Source organism: Hyaena hyaena, unplaced genomic scaffold (genome assembly GCF_003009895.1).
Source record: "Hyaena hyaena isolate Hyena2069 unplaced genomic scaffold, ASM300989v1 scaffold_9, whole genome shotgun sequence".
Lineage (NCBI taxonomy): Eukaryota > Metazoa > Chordata > Mammalia > Carnivora > Hyaenidae > Hyaena > Hyaena hyaena.
Window position 1 is genome coordinate 3,581,699 of NW_024080641.1, and position 17,066 is coordinate 3,598,764.

A 17,066-nucleotide genomic window follows, 5' to 3' on the forward strand; every position below is an offset into this window, starting at 1 on the left:
TGTATTCGATTCCTAGAACATTAACATCCCAGACTGTGCTAATCTGGAGTGGTGAAGTCCTAAAACATACATGTTGGGCCCTAAGACAGATAGATACTATCATGTGGGCATGTTGGAATCCCAAAATGTCCACATTCCAGAATCTTCTCAGACCCCTGATGATAAATTCTTTGGGTTTCGGAGAAACCACAGGAACTGAGCCCAGTCCCCCATTTTACAGACAAGGAAACTGACAGAGAAAGGCCCTCTTCCCTGCACACACCCCCTGGCCCCTTGCCCCCCCCCCCCCAAGGAGTCAGGGCTCAGGCAGTCCCTGCCACCTGTGGACCCTCTCCCAGCAGACATGAACACGCGGGGCTTCCTTTGCCCTCCACCCAAATCCCCAAACCCACAGGCCCAGCCAGTTTTCACACCCAACTCAGCCCAACGGCCCTTTGAGAAAACGGGGTGGGGGTGGGGTAGGTTGGAGGGCAGATGGTCCCCTGGGGGTAATTTGTCCAGTGCTCACATCTTCTGCCGCCTCCTTCAGGCCCCCCCCCCCCCGGGGAGGGGGGTGTTGCGTCTTCTCTGTCCAGGTGTGGTAGGCCCCTTCCTTTCTTTCCAGCCACCCCACCTGGGCGGTTTCACTTTCTGTTCTACCAGGTTTCATTTCCTGCCCCCCAGCCCAAGCTAGGGACAGGGACACCTGGGTCCTTCGGGCATTGTGGGGGGGGGCACCCTACCTCCCTCCAGCTCCCTTGAGCCCTAACCTTTCCGCCTCCACCCCCCCCGCACCCCCCCCATGTCCTAAATCCCCATCTTCCAGCTGGCCCCACCCTAGTGCTGGGCCAGGAGCCAGGTAACTGGGACAATAGATCTAGGAAGGAAGCTGGGGGGGAGGGGGACGGAGTGGGTGTTCACTTAGACCCTCACTGCGCGCGCGCCCCCCACCCCCCCCGGAAAATTCTAGATGCCCACTGCTCCCAGAGCCACTCCGCCTCCCACCCTAGTTTCCTAGTCCAGCCACCAAACTGTTGGCGGCGCTGTCTCCCAGCACACCTGGGCCCTGGCACCCCGCCCGGGGCTGGCAGGAAGCAAGGGCTGCGGGGTCTCGGTTTCCGGGGGAAACAGGCCCGCCTGCCCTGGGAGCGTTCCAGACCGCTGCTGAAGGCAGTGCCGAGCCTTTGGGTCACCGCCTCCCTGTCCCGCCCCTCAGTTCCCCGAGTGCGGCTTCTACGGCCTTTACGACAAGATCCTTCTCTTCAAACATGACCCCACGTCGGCCAACCTCTTGCAGCTGGTGCGCTCCGTCGGAGACATCCAGGAGGGCGACCTGGTGGAGGTGGTGCTGTCGGGTGAGCGGTGGAGGCCCGCCTGTGGGCGCAGCCTGTCGCTGGGGGGGAACAGGGTGAGGGGCCGGTGTGTGTGTGTGTAGGGGTGGGGAACGGAGGGAGGTGGGGTGGCACATCTGGAGGAGGGAGAGGAGAGGGCCCCAGAAACCTGCTTCTTAAAGTCGGGGCCAGTGGTTCAAAGCCCTGGGTGCAAATTGGAATCCCTTTTGGGACTTTTATAAACTACGACCTTGAAACGGGTAAATATATTGTGTATGCGCACCAGCAACGTGAGTGAATCTCGCAGACCTAATGCCGAAAGCGGAAAGATGCTAGACATGAGACTACATAGTATAATTCCATTTAGGAAGCACAGAGACGGATACAGTTACTATATGGTATTGGAAGGGAGGAACGTGGTGCCTTCCGAGAAGACAGAGTGGGGCAGGAGGGAGATTTCTGCGGACTGATTTGAACTTCCATTTACTTATCAAGATGTGGGTGACGGGGTGTGTACAGTTTGACAATTCGCTGAGCCCTGCACTCGAGATGTGTCCTTTTCTAGATGGATGTTATACTTTGATACCAAGTAGACAGTGTTCCGATGCCCACGCCTCCTCCCATGAAAGGCCAAATGGAATCAGACTCTTTGAGGTTAGATGAGGCGTGGGCACCTGTATTTCCAGCCAGAATTTAGCCATTCGCATTAAAAAAATTTCTTTTAATGTTTATTTATTTATTTTTAAATATTTTTATTTTTTAAACGTTTTTTATTTATTTCTGAGAGAGAGAGAGAGCATGAGCAGGGGAGGGTCAGAGAGAGAGGGAGACACAGAATCTAAAGTAGGCTCCAGGCTCTGAGCTGTTAGCACAGAGCCTGATGTGGGGCTCGAACCCACGGACTGTGAGATCACGACCTGAGCCAAAGTCAGACACTCAACCGACTGAGCCACCCAGGCGCCACCTATTGTTTATTTATTTTTGAGAGAGACAGACAGAGCTTGAGCGGGAAGGGGCAGAGAGAGAGAGGGAGACACAGAATCCATAGCAGGCTCCAGGCTCTGAGCTGTCAGCACAGAGCCCAATGCAGGACTTGAACTCCTGGACTATGAGATCATGACCTGAGCTGAAGTCAGAAGCTCCTCCGACTGAGCCACCCAGCTGCCCCTTGGCCATTTGCATTTTAGAGACTAGTTAGCTCTGGGCACCTCAGAGGAGTGGATGGCCCCCCATTTCTTTTAGGAGGGTAGGGGATTGGAGGTATCCGCCCCCAGGCTTGCATAGCACAATGCTTAGTAAAACCCGTTGAATGGATGGATGACAATTAGCAGAAGTTTGGACGCATACCCCCGGTGACTTTATTCAGGTTTCAGATACCCTCAATATAGGCTGGAAACTCGGATTTTTATTCATCCTGGTCTCCCTCCCCTAGATCCAAGTCTTCGTCCTATAGCTCTCTCCCTGACACTGTTAGTCGGTATCTCTCGGCATCTGAGATGGGGCCTGCCTAAGACAGAAATCTTGATTTTTCTCCTCCTTTCTTCCAGCAGTCTTCTCCCCCTCAGTGAAGGGCGTCACCATTCACTCAGGTGTTCATGATCCCAAACATTGGGGCATCCTTGACCCCTCCATTCCTCTCACCCCTTCACCCATCATCAAATGAATTGGTCTTACCATTAACATACATCTTGAATCTATTGTTTTAATTTACTTTTTAAAGTTTACTCATTTTTGAGAAAGAGAGAGAAACAGCATGAGCGGGGAAGGGGCAGAGAGAAAGGGAGGGAGACCCAGAATCTGAAGCAGGCTCCAGGCTCTGAGCTGTCTGCACAGAGCCCGACGCGGGGCTTGAACTCACGAACGGTGAGATCATGACCTGAGCCAAAGTCTGACACTTAACCAACTGAGCCACCCAGGCGCCCCATCTGGAATCTATTTCTTACTACCTCCTCTGGTCCAAGAGGCCGTCACCTTCTGCCCAGATTGTTGGAGTAGCTCATGACACTTGGATGCTCCGAATCCTCCCCTGGCTCCACATTACCCTTGGACTAAAATGCATACTCCTCCCATGTGGCCTTAAGGATGTCCATGATCTGGACTTGCCCGTCCTCTGTCCCTTGAACAAACCAAGCTGCCTCCCATCTCTGGGTCTGTGCGCCCACCGTCCATGCCTCCCTCCCCGCCCCATCTTCTCACAGCTAGCTGCTGCTTGTTATTTGAATCTGAGCTTAAATGCCATTTCCTCCAGTGTCTGAAATGTCCTTGTTTATTGTGTGTGCACGTTTCTTGTCTGTCTCCGCAAAAGAATGTCAGCTCCCTGAGAGTGGGGTGCAAATCTGACTTGTTCATAGCTTTACCCTGTGTGTGTAAACAGTGCTTGGCGCACAGAAGAGAATCCCCTTTTGTCACACAATAACAAGGAAAATAGCCCAACGTTAGAGTGAATTTCGGGGGAAGTGGGGAGAAAAGAGAGTGAGACTTAGTTGAAAAATGAAACTTTAAAAATAAAAGCTAGGGACGCCTGGGTGGCTCACTCGGGTAAACATTCGACTTCGGCTCAGGTCATGATCTCACAGTTCGTGAGTTCAAGCCTCGCATCAGTTTCCAAGCTGAAGGTGCAGAGCCTGCTTGGGATTCTCTCTCTCTCTCTCTCTCTCTCCCCCACCTTCCCTCTCCCTCTCCCCCCTCTCCCTGCCCCTTCCCTGCACTCACTTGCTCTGTCTCTCTCTATTTCTCAAAATAAATAAATAAACTTTAAAAAATCATTCTAAAATAAAAGTTAACAGTTATTGAACACTTTCTATGTGCTTTGTTTAAAGAGCACCATTAAAAAAATTTTTTTAGGGGCACCTGGTTGGCTCAGTCGGTTAAGCGTCCCGACTTCAGCTCAGGTCATGATCTCGTGGTTCATGAGTTCGAGCCCCGCGTTGGGCTCTGTGCTGACAGCTCAGAGCCTGGAGCCTGCTTCGGATTCTGTCTCCCTCTCTCTCTGACCCTCCCCTGCTCGTACTCTGTCTCTCTCTCTCTCTCTCAAAAATAAATAAACATTAAAATTAAAAAAAAAATTTTTTTTAATTGAAAAAACTTAAGGGGCCCCTGGGTAGCTTAGTCACTTTAGCATTTGACTCTTGATGTCGGCTCAGGCCTTGATCTCAGGGTTGTGAGTTCAAGCCCCTACTTAAAAACAAAACAAAACATTTTTTTAAACTTAAAAAAAATTTTTTAAACTTAAGAAAATATGGGGCGCTTGACTGGCTCAGTCAGTAAAGCATGCAGCTCTTGATCTCAGGGTTGTGGGTTCAAGCCCCACATTGGGTATAGAGATTACTTAAAAACAAAACCTCAAAATAATAATAATAAAAGAACACTGTTTTCAATGTTTTCCCAATAGTAATTCATTTGGCACTTAAAAAAGAATTTCTAAATGAGCACCTGGATGGCACATTTTGATTAAGCGTCCGACTCTTGATTTTGGCTCAGGTCATGATCTCATGGTTTCATGAGTTCGAGCCCCAAGTTGGGCTCTGTGCTGACTCTGCAGAGCCTGCTTGGGATTCTCTTTCTCTCGCTCTCTCTTTCTCTTTTAAATTTTTAAATTTATTTCTGAGAGAGAGAGATAGCACGAGCAGGGGAGGTTCAGAGAGAGAGGGGGAGACACAGAATCCGAAGCAGGCTCCAGGCTCTGAGCTAGCTGTCAGCACAGAGCCTGATGCGGGGCTTGAACCCACAAACCATGAGATCATGACCTGAGCCGAAGTTGGATGTTTAACTGACTGAGCCACCCGGGCGCCACCAGTTGTTGTTTTTTTTTAATTATTTGAGGACAATTGGCACATGCTGTGTATTTTATTAGTTAACCAGTTCAGTGACGAAGTAAGTACAGCGCTAAAAGCATGAACTTTGGAGCCTCACTGACCTGGGTTCGATTTCAAGTTCCACGATTTGCAGACTGTGTGACCTTAGGCAAGTCGTTTCGCCTCTCTGTGCTGCCACCTTCTCATCTGGAAAATGGGGATAATGACAGAATGTACCTCCAGGGCTCTTGAGACAACTGAATTCATTGGTATTTTATTTGTTTTAAGTTTATTTATTTTGATAGAAAGGGAGAGAGAATCCCAAGCAGACTCCACTCTGGCAGCACAGGCAGGGCTCAAACTCCCTAACGGTGGGATCATGACTTGACCAGAAGTCAAGAGTCAGACGCTCAACCGAATGAGCCCCCCAAAGTGCCCCTGACTTTGTTAGTATTTTAAAATACTTAGAGGAGTGCCTGGCACAAGGTAACTGCTAGACTGGGTGATTGTTAAATAGGAATATTTATATTTTCTTTACTTTGGGGGTCTGCCCCTGCTTACTAGAGGCCAGGCAGGGAATTTTTGTTCTATGTGGTGTTCCCTAGCACCTAGGACAATACTCAGGAAATGTTTGTTGGATTTCCATTTTAAGGTTTATTATTTTTTTTAATTTATTTTGAGAGAGAGAGAGATAAAGAGCAAGCGGGGAAGGGGCAGAGAGAGTGGGAGACAGAATCCCAAGGAGGCTCCGCGGGCTCAGGGCAGAGTCCCAATGCAGGGCTGGAACTCACGAACTGTGATTTTGTGACCTGACCGGAAATCAAGAGTCCGAAGCTTAAACGATTGAGCCGCCCGGGTGCCCCTGTTGGATTTCCATTTTAAAGATGAGAACATTGAGATACATAGGTATTTGTTTTTTCTCTTGATGCTCAAGCTCTGTCCTAGACCAGGTAGATCAAGAGACTCTGAGAAAGAGACCCAGGCATCTGTATTTTTAAATTTTATTTTAAAATGTTGAATTGTGAAATATTTATAACATAACATAAAATTTACCGTCTTAACCATATTTGGAGACTCCTGTTCAGTAGTGTTCGTTCCATTCACGCTGCCCTGCAGCAGTCTCCAAAACTCCAAAACTGGGGCCACTAAACGACCCCCCAGTCCGCGGCATAGTGGTGAAACGGGGATTTGAACGCAGGGAGAGTGGTATGTGAGTAAATGAAGGCAGGCAGGCAACATCAAACCTTGCAGCGGGGAGGACTGTGAGGAAGACACCCAGGAACAAACACAGCCTCCGCCGCCCGGCTCAACCCTCCGCCTCTCCCTGCTGCCCGCAGCTTCGGCCACCTTCGAGGACTTCCAGATCCGCCCCCACGCCCTCACCGTTCACTCCTACCGGGCGCCTGCCTTCTGCGATCACTGCGGGGAGATGCTCTTCGGCCTTGTGCGCCAGGGCCTCAAGTGTGACGGTGAGGCGAGAGGGGCTGGAGGCGGGGCCAAGGGTAGGGGGTGGGCAGGAGGGTGGGGCTGGGGTGGAGTCCAGGTGTAGGAGGCGGGGCTCGGAAGGAGAGGTGGGGCAGGAGGCACCGCATGGGGGAGGAGCTGGAGGTGGGTGGGGGCGGGGCTTGGATAAGGGGGCGGGTCTAGGGTGGGGCTCAGCCCCGGAGGAGGAGCTTGAGAGGTGGAGCTCCGAGAGAGGGGTAAAAAGGGGGAGGGGCTTGGGGAGGAAAAAAGGAATGTGCGCAGGGAAGAGGGCGGAGCCTGTAACTGGGATCAACCAGAGAAACTGCCAGTAGGAGGCTGCGTATTAAGGTATATTTGGAAGGAATTCCTGTATGGGAATTGTAAGCCCCTTTTAAGGGGGCTGGCTAAGCGCCTCTAAAATCCATAGGGCAGGGGCGCCTGGGTGGCTTAGTCCGTTAAGCGTCCGCCTTTCGCTTGGGTCATGATCTCGCGGTTCGTGGGTTCGAGCCCCGCGTCGGACTCTGCGCTGACTGCCTGCTCAGAGCCTGGAGCCTGTTTCAGAGTCTGTGACTCCCTCTCTCTCTGACCCTCCCCAGCTCACGCTGTCTCTCTCTCTCTCTCTCTCTCTCTCCTAGAAATAAATAAAAAAGCATTAAAAAAAAAATCCATAGGGCAGCCGGTCAGGAAGGGCAGGCTGGGCTCCCAGGCAGAAGCTGAAACTGCTTTTCACTGGCAGAATATCTTCATCTGAGAAATCTCACTCCTTTTCAAACCTTTCAACTGATGGAAACAGGCCCACCCAGCTTAACTAGGACACCCTCCATCACTTCAAGTCATCCGATTGTGGACTTGAATCACACCTACTAAATACCTTTATAGCAGTCCCTACATCAGTGTCTGAATTACCAGGGATGCTACCCTAGGCAATTGCACACATAAACCTGACCATCAGTGTCCACTCCTTATTGACTTGGCACGTCAGTGGGCCAGCGTTGTCATAACCAAATACCGCAGGCTGACTGGCTTAAACAACACATATTTATAACTCACAGTCCGGAGGCTGGAAGGTTTAAGATAAGCTTCGGCCTGGGTTTGGTTCCTGGTGAGAATTTCTTCCTGGCGTGCAGACGGCTGCTGTCTCGCCGTGTGCTACCACGGCGTGCAGAGACAGAACAGCTTCTGAAATGTCTTCCTTTTACAAAAGACCTCAGTTGCCTCCGATCACAGCCCCACCCTTATGGCCTCATTTAATGTTAGTGATCCCCTTAAAGGCCCATCTCCAAATACAGTCACATTGCGGATTAGGGCATCATCCCGAGTTTGGAGGGGTGGACGCATGTTCAGTCTGCAACAAGCACCCCTGCACATGTCCTTAATTTTATCATACAGTGTTTCTTTACCCAAATGTCTCAAGGCCGGGCCCCAGGGCCAAGTTCCTCAGGTCCACTCTTCCTGTCTTTGATGCTTCTGGGGGAGAGGTTGAGATCTCGCCCCCGCCTGCAGATGAAGCCACACCCTGCCTTGATTACACACACACGGCGACGGAAGACCTTCTATTGTGCGAAGAAGACTGTCTGCACCATCATTGTTTTTCAATATTAGAGGCCTATTTTCCGCTGTTCCGTCATCCAGTGATCTCCAGCTTTGCAGCTATCAAGCTCAAATGGAAATCTAGAGTGTGGAACACCCTGTGTTCTAGAAGACCTACAGAATGGACCAGAATTGTTACCATGGAGCCCTGAATACACTTGCGGCATTTAAGGGCTCTTCGGATCATAGCCCAATCAGGCCTGCAGAAAACTGACTCCCATTCACTCAGAGTCGCTATCAATATTGCCGTTATGCACACACCGTATCCAGCTTTTTTTTTTTCTTTAAAGCTTATTTACTTATTTTGAGAACACCATATCCAACTCTTCCCGTCTTGGCACATGGAAGGTTTTTTTAGAGCACACACGTGGTGAGCTCACACACAGCCATGAACAGGGAAGGAACAGAGAAAGAGGGAGGGAGAGAATCCCAAGCAGGCTCCGAGCCGTGGGCACAGAGCCTGCCGTGGGGCTCAATCCCACGAACCACGAGATCATGATCTGAGCAAAAATCAAGAGTAGGCTCCTGTTAGACTGAGCCACGCAGGCGCCACGTGTAACCTTCCTCACTGTGTGACCCTGGTGTCGTCAATTGTAATGGGCATTCTTAGCATCCATTTCACAGATGATGTGCCCCCCGCACAAGGATGACATGCACATTCATAAATGTTCCATATTTTAAAAAGTGATGACGGGATAGAAGGAAGAAAACAAAAATATTGGTGGACGTGTATATCAGAATAAGGAAGAAAATAATCATTGCAAGTGCACCCTTCATGTGTACAGTTGGTCACGTGGTTGTGGCTTCTTTCTTCAGTTACCCAGTCCACATTCCCTGGGCCCTCAGCAAGCACCCCACCTGCACATGGTTCAGTGCCTGGTGGACTGGTCCAGCACCTTCTAGGCCTGAATTGAGTTCTCGTGATTTTCTTTTTTTTGTTGTTAATGTTTTTTTTCATTTATTTGTAGGAGAGAGAGAGAGAGAGACAACGTGAGCGGGGCAGGGTCAGAGAGAGAGAGAGTCACAGACTCTAAAACAGGCTCCAGGCTCTGAGCTGGCTGGCTGTCAGCACAGAGCCCGACGTGGGGCTTGAACCCATGAACCCCGAGATCATGACCTAAGCGAAAGTCGGACCCTTAACCGACTAAGCCTCCCAGGCGCCCCGAGTTCTTGTAATTTTCCATTGGCTTGAATGGCACTGCTAGGGGGCCCTCCTGAGAGATCTACTGTATTCCTGATCTACGGAAAAGGAAAAGGGGGGTGGGGTCGAGCGTTAGAGCCCAGGCCTGGAGGAAGTGTGTCTCTGATCGTCTGGCGCCCCCCGCAGGCTGTGGACTGAACTACCACAAGCGCTGCGCCTTCAGCATCCCTAACAATTGCAGCGGGGCCCGCAAGCGCCGCCTGTCGTCCACGTCTCTGGCCAGTGGCCATTCCGTGCGCCTCAGCACCTCTGAGTCCCTGCCGTGCATGGTCGATGAGCTGGTGAGGGGCTGGGGAGTGGGCGGGCCGGCGGTGGTGGCGGCGGCGGCCAGGGCGGGTGACAGGGCCCAGGCACTAATGCGTCCCTTCCGTCTTGCTGACCCATAGAGCCGTAGTACCACCGAGCTCCTGCCTCGCCGCCCCCCATCCTCCTCCTCCTCCTCTTCTGCCTCCTCCTACACCGGGCGCCCGATCGAGCTAGACAAGATGCTGCTCTCCAAGGTCAAGGTGCCGCACACATTCCTCATCCACAGCTACACCCGGCCCACCGTCTGCCAGGCTTGCAAGAAGCTCCTCAAAGGCCTCTTTCGCCAGGGCCTGCAGTGCAAAGGTCAGCGGGGCCCCCGTGGGGGGACAGATGGGGTGACACCCCCGCCCCCCCCCCATACATCCATACACTCACTCAGCAGCTCAGGGCTTCCCTCCCCTGGGCTCCTGGCCGTAAGAATCCCAGTGTTTTGGGGGCACCTGGCTGGCTCAGGTGGTGGGGCGCGTGACTCTTGCTCTTGGGGTTGTGAGTTTGAAGCCCACGTCAGGCTCTCTGCTGACGGCTCAAAGCCTGAAGCCTGCTTTGGATTCCAGTGTCTCTGTTTCTCTCTGCCCTTCCCCTGCTCGCACTCTTGTCTCTCAAAAATAAATAAACATTTTAAAAAATTGTTTTTAATCTTAAAAAAAAAAAAAAAAAAAGAATCCCAGTGTGTTTCTGATCTTTAGGAGCACAGGGCCTCAGGAGAGGAGTGCCCTGAATCCTGGGGATCTAGAACCTTTGGAATTCTGCAATCCTAGAACCTCAGAGAATTTAGCTTTATAAACCCACTTAGCATAGAATGCTTTTTTTAAAAAAATTTTAATGTTTATTTTTGAGAGAGAGAATGTATGTGTATGGGAAGGACACAGAATCCGAAGCAGGCTCCAGGCTCCGAGCTGTCAGCACAAAGCCCAATACGGGGCTTGAACCCACGAATCGTGAGATCATGACCTGAGCTGAAGTTGGCCACTTCGCTGACTGAGCCCCCTGGGTTCCCCAGCATGGAATTCTAAAACTGTAGAACTTGAGAATTCTAGAACCATGGAGCCCTGGAAGTGCCAAATTCTAGATTCTCAGAATACTGGAACTTTACAACCATCAGGTTTGATAATAATGGAAGCCCTAGAAGCATCACATGTGAACCATGGGTCCTAGAAATCTAGAACACGGAACGTTGCATGATCAAATCTAGAAAATCAGAAATCAAGATCCGTAAAAACTCAGAGCTGTCCAATTCTAGAATTCATTGGAACAAAAAATATATATAGAATCTTAGCTGCACACAGCTAAAGAACGATAGGAACATCAAGGTTTAGAATCTCGAGTGCAGGGAATCCTAGAACCTTGGAATCATCAGATTCTAGAGTGTTCACAGTCAGGAACTGTAGAGTCACAATTCTAGAATTTATATATAGAAAACCCTAAAACCCTGGACATCAAGGAGTCTTAGCAGCCTAGAATCATAGGCCTATAGAATTGTAGGTATATCAAGTTCTAAAAACGTGCGTGTCAAAATCTGAAGTCTTAGAAATCTAGAATTGAAGGAAGGAAGAAAAGAAAGAAAGGGAGGGAGAGAATGAGGGAGGGAGAGAATGAGGGAGGGAGGAGGGAGGGAAGGAAGAAAGAAGAAATCTAGAACCACAGGACCTTAGGAAAATAGGTTTTCATAAAATTCCAGCATTCTAGAACCTTGGAACCATCCAACTCTAGAGCGATGATGGTTCTTAACCAGACGGGATTTTGCCCCAGGGGATGTTGGGAGCCATTGTCATGATGACGTGCTGCTGGCATCTAGTGGGTAGAAGTCAGCAGGGCAGACACAGCAGCCCCAGCAACAAGGAATTCTCCAGCCCCAGATATTCTTAGTGCCGAAAGTTCGGAAACCCTTTCCTGAGTGTTCAAAGTCCAGAATCCTGGAACCTTAGACCCTATTATAATCATCCCAGAATTCTAGAAGGAAACCGGCTCAAAGAGGGACAGCCAGAGAAGGCTCCGGCTAGGTTTCCTGCCCCAAACAGCGAGTGGCGCATCTTGTGGGCCTGGGGGTTAGGCGTCAAGATTCAGCCCTTACAGGTGACCTCTTTTCCCCTCCCCCCCGTCCGCTTGTTCCGGTCCTCATACCAGACTGCAAGTTCAACTGTCACAAGCGCTGTGCCACCCGCGTCCCTAACGACTGTTTGGGGGAGGCGCTCATCAACGGAGGTGAGAGGCCGTGGGCCGAGCTGGGAGGGGGAGGGGGCAGGGCTGGGCGGGGTCCCCTCTGATGCGCCTGTGCCCCTAGATGTCCCGATGGAGGAGGCCACTGATTACAGCGAGGCTGACAAGAGCTCCCTCATGGACGAGCCCGATGACACCGGGATCATCCCAGGCTCCCACTCGGAAAATGCCCTTCATGCCAGTGAGGAGGAGGAAGGCGAGGAAGGCAAGGCCCAGAGGTACCCAGGGGACCCTCCGGGGAGGGCCCTTCCTCTCTCTCGAATGGGTTGGCGTCACCCTGCAAATCTGCCAGGCGCCCGCACCTTGATTTTTCAATTTTACCTTTCTCTTGAAAAATGTGCCTTTAAAAATTAGGTTTTCATAGAAGCAGACTTTAATTGGTGTCGCGTTTCCGTTTTGGAGATGCTAACGTGGTCCTTACAAAGGACCTTACCTCTCTACAAAGGTAGAGAGTCAAACCCGCCTCCCTCCCTGCCCCTCAGCCACTTCCCGATCCCGGGATGATGCCCCTGGGATCAGCTGTGGGCGGAACCTTCCAGAAACAGTCTGGGCTGAAAAGGGACGGAGCAAAGAATGAGAACATGGGAGTCTGGAACCAGACTGCTGTGTGGCCTTTGGCAGGAGATTAACCTCTCTAGGGCCTCAGTTTCCCTGTCAGTAAGATGGGGATAAAGTAGTACGGACCTTTGAGGATTGTTGTAAGGGGAAGATGAATGGATACAAACGAAGTACCTCACACAGTGCCTGGCACGCAGTAAGGGTTAAAAATGTTAGTTATTCTTGGGGCGTCTGGGGCGCTCAGTCGGTTAAGGGTCCAAGTCTTGATTTCGGCTCCGGTCATGACCTCGCTGTTCATGAGTTCGAGCCCGGAAGCCCCATGTCGGGCTCTCTGCTCACAGTGTGGGAGCCGGCTTGGGATTCTCTCTCTCTGCCCCTTCCCCTGCTCACATGCTCGCTTGCTTGCTCCCTCTCAAAATAAGTAAGTAAACGTTAAAAAAAAAAAGTTACCTTTTCTTGTAGAGAAAGCTGCTCATTTTCTTTTGACCATTCTGGCCTCAGATTGACTTGTATGGCCTACGCAACTCCCTGCCCCTTTTGGTGCCTCATTCTGCCCATCTGTAAAATGGGGAGGGGGAAACCGTTCCCAAGTACCTGACAGGCCGTGGCTTTCTTCTGGCCTGGAAACTCTCAAACATGATAGTGAGTTGCTATGTTATACATTTTATTTTATTATTTATTTATTTACTTACTTATTCATTCATTCATTCTGAGAGAGAGGGGAAAAAAAGCACAAGTGGGAGAGGGTCAGAGAGAGAGAGGGAGAGAGAGAATTCCAAGCAGGCTCTGCACAGACAGTGCAAAGCTTGATGTGGGGCTCAAACCCACAAACCATGAGATCATGACTTAGCCAAAATCAGGAGTCAGAGGCTTAACCAACTGAGCCACCCTGGTGCCCCTGATTATACCTTTTTTTTAACGTTTATTTATTTTTGAGAGACAGAGAGAGACAGAGCACGAGCAGGGGAGGGGCAGAGAGAGAGGGAAACACAGAATCCGAAGCGGGCTCCAGGCTCTGAGCTGTCAGCACAGAGCCCGATGTGGGGCTAGAACTCATGGCCTGCGAGATCATGACCTGAGCCAAAGTTGCCTGCCCAACCGACTGAGCCACCCAGGCGCCCTGAGAAGCATTTGCTCTTGAACTAAATCCTTTCCGTAAGACCACAAGGATCACTGTCCCCATTTCTAGGTTAGAAGATTGAGCCTCAGTGGCTTCCGCCAATAATTAGTAAGAGAAAGGAGCTGTGATGTCCCCCCACAGGGCTAGAGCGGCACAAACATGGAGAGGAGGGTCAGCCACTTCCACGGTGCATTGGTAAACATTTAATGAGCACCTACTGGGTTCTAGACTCCAAGCATTACAGCAGTGAAGCAAGCCTGTAAAACTCTCCAGCCTCATAGAGCAGACACTCTAAGTTGCGGAGACCAGTAATGAACAGACACACCTTTAGCATCAGGTATTGATAACTGCTATCAAAATAAATAAAAACAAAGCAATGAGAGGGGACAGAGAATGAAGACATGCTGTTTTAGTTTGGGTCATTAAAGGAGGCCTCTAGGAGGAGGTGACATTTGAAAAGATCTGAAGGAGGGAAGGAAGAGAGCTATGTGGAAAGTAGTTGGTGGAAGAGCCTACCAAGCAAAGGGAACAGCAAGTGCAAAGGCCCTGAGGTAGCTCCAAGCATGTTCCAGGAACACATGGAGCTTGGTGTGCCTGTAGCAGGGACAGAAAGGGGAGGGGATGGGAGACCAGGCCAGAGTGGGGATGGGTATGCAGGTCACAATGATTGAAGAGTTTCTTACTGGTGCCACCTGACCCAAGCTGCCTGGAAGTTCAAATTCTCTTTCTTCCAAGTCTTTCTTGGGAGTGTTAAGCAACAGAATAACAGGGTGGCAGAGTTGGATCTTGATGGACTTGGGCGAGGTGGGGGTATTGGGAGAGGCAGCCTGTTTCACAGATGAGAAAAACAAGTCTTAGGCAAAGGGAAGTGGCAAGGCCACCCGAATCCTGATTTAGTCCAGATATCAAGGGATTGTTGGTTCGGGAGTTGAGCAGGTCTCTTAATCTCTCTCAGCCTTTGTTTTCCCTCTGTAATAATAACAGGTGCACAGATGAAGGCAAGTGAGGCACAGAGAGGTTGAGTCACTTGCCCAGTGTTCCACAGCTGGCTCCACAATCACTGGGCTCAATACCGATGAGCACTTATTGGAGGCCCACTGTATGCTGAGCATTGTGCCAAATGCCCTAAGAAGGTTTTCACTTCTCACAGCAACCCCTTTGGGTGGAGAAACTGAGGTACACAGAGGTTAGGTGATATGCCAGGCAGCCTGACTTCGGAATCCAGCCTTTTACTGTGAGCCTCTAGCGAGTCCCCTTCCTCATTAAGGGAAATCAGGAAACCACAGGAGTGTGGCCCCCAAATCCCAACTCCTGCCTGCCCAGAGAGGTGCCCCGCCGTCCCAGGTGCTTATGGGTATTTTCCACTTGTAACGTCTCGCCTCTTCTGCTCCCCCTCCCCCTCAGCTCCTTGGGGTACATCCCCCTAATGAGGGTAGTGCAGTCGGTGCGACACACGACACGGAAATCTAGCACCACCCTGCGCGAGGGTTGGGTGGTTCATTACAGCAACAAGGACACGCTGGTGAGTGGGTGGGGCGGGGCGGAGCTAGAGTTAGGGGAGGGGCAAGACTCCCTTGAGGGGCTGGGCAGGGTGGGGTCGGCGGGGGCGGGGCCAAGATGGAGGCGGAGCTAGATTAGAGGGATGGGTTCTAAGGGAGGGAGGGGGCCCCTGGGAGTCCGGGAGAGGAGGCGTGGGATCAGAAACGAGGAAGCTGGAGTTAGGGGCTGGGCGAGAAGGGTTAAGGTCAGGAAGATGGGATGAGGGGGTGCTGGGCCGGGCCAGAAGCTTACCTAGAGGTAATTAAGGGGGTTGGGGGTGTGATATAGGGTGGTGCCAGGTAGGGCGAAATTGGAAGGGAGGGAAGGGGAGGGCTTATCGTGGGGGCCAGGTGTGGGCAGGCAGGACGCAGGGGTGGATGGAGCAGGGTTAGGGGCAGAGGAGCCAGGCCAGAGGCGGCCCTAAAGTGAGAGAGGGGTTATGGGGCAGAGCAAGGTGGGGTGGAGCCGAAGCGAAGGCGGGAGAGGCGAGATCAATTTGTGAAGGGGACGAGGTGGGGGTGGGGCTGGAGCCAGAAATGGGCGGAGCCCTGATGGAGGCGGGGCTAGAGGTAAAGGCGTGGGTTCCCAGAGATGGAAGGGGTGGGGCCTGATGGGTGGGGCTCGAGTTAGGGGCGGGGTTCGGCTCCAGGAAGCGCTGGAGCCCCAGGCGCGCCACGTGCGGGCCACTCACCCCCTGGGGACCCTCTCCCAACAGAGGAAGCGGCACTATTGGCGCCTGGACTGCAAGTGCATCACGCTCTTCCAGAACAACACGACCAACAGATACTACAAGGTGGGCCTTCCGGCCCCCAGCTCCCCCGGTCCTCCTGCACTCCTCTCCCGCCTGCTTGCCGGCTTGCTTGTCATGAGCAAGTGGGCCCGCCCGCCCCGCCGCTTTCCAGCTGGGGACCCAGGCTGCACCTCACGTCTCGCACCTCAAAGACTAACCCTCGCCGCAGGGCTGCTGCCCCGAATTCAGAGATAATCTTCCAGAAGCAGTTAGCTAAGGGCCTGGCGTGTGTTGAGCTCCCTGTTACCATCATGACTTTATGATGAATTCGTGGATTCTTTATTAGTGTTCCTCGCCACCTCCCATGGCCGCGCTGTACCCTAGGCCGTCTCGTCGCTAGGCCCTTGCTTCTGCGCTTGCCCGCCCCTCCCCATCTTGGCCCACACCGCAGCCAGAGGAGTGGAGAAAACCGTCAGAACCTTCCCGTTGCCCTTAAACTAAAACTCAGCGGCTTCGGAGTCACCTGCCCTGGAGCGGCGTCCCTCAGAAGGGTGACTTCTCATCCTTCCTGTTTTCTCAGCCCCGCTGTCTAGGATGCCATCCCCACCACCTCTCTGTCTCCCGCTTTTATTAGCTGTTTCATGTTTTCATGTTTATTCATTCTTTCCTCCCCCTCCTGCACCCCTCCCCCACTTTCTCTGCCAACATTTTTCAAAGCACTCTTTTCCTTCCACACGACCCCGCACCTTCTCTTCCCCTGCCCTTCCCTCCTTCCTGGCCTCCTGTCTCAGTCCCATCCTCTCCCATCCACCCTCCACACACAGCCAGAGACTTCCCACTCCCTCACTCTAAACCCTTCCGTGGCTCCCAGAGCCCTGAAGACAAAAGCTAAGCTCTTGTAGTCCTTGAGCCCTTCATAGCCTAGCCATAGCCTGATTGCCTTCATTTACTCACCAAACATCGCACAACTACAGTGTGCTGTGCACCATCTATTGTGATGGGAATAGAGTATGTCCCTTGAAGACAAGCCTTTCCCACCCCGGGGCCTTTGCACATGCTGTTTCCACCATCCTCCACCAGCTGGCCTCTTCTTACCTTTCTGATCGCTGCTTTGTGCAACTCCTGCCAGGAGGCCTCTGCTGACTCCTCTGCGCAATTCAGGCCCTTCCCACTGACCCTGGATTCTGTGTGCTCTTCTGAGTAAGTGGGGAGCCCCAGGGTCTGCTTGGCCTCCTCA

General features: G+C 51.9%; 1 protein-coding gene and 1 non-coding gene across 2 annotated transcripts in view; one reads left to right on the forward strand and one right to left on the reverse strand.

Moving 5' to 3' along the window:
- Positions 1-17,066, forward strand: part of PRKD2 (protein kinase D2) — a 34,498-nt gene that overhangs the window by 1,830 nt on the left and 15,602 nt on the right. Inside the window, exons 2-9 of the mRNA XM_039249822.1 lie at positions 1,196-1,334; positions 6,442-6,573; positions 9,486-9,640; positions 9,746-9,968; positions 11,790-11,867; positions 11,947-12,100; positions 14,965-15,082; positions 15,815-15,892. Of these exons, the coding sequence (XP_039105753.1) occupies positions 1,196-1,334; positions 6,442-6,573; positions 9,486-9,640; positions 9,746-9,968; positions 11,790-11,867; positions 11,947-12,100; positions 14,965-15,082; positions 15,815-15,892 (1,077 nt within the window). The remainder of the gene's footprint in view (positions 1-1,195; positions 1,335-6,441; positions 6,574-9,485; positions 9,641-9,745; positions 9,969-11,789; positions 11,868-11,946; positions 12,101-14,964; positions 15,083-15,814; positions 15,893-17,066) is intronic.
- TRNAQ-UUG lies at positions 2,185-2,269 on the reverse strand. Its single transcript has one exon. It is a non-coding gene; the product is annotated as a tRNA-Gln (tRNA).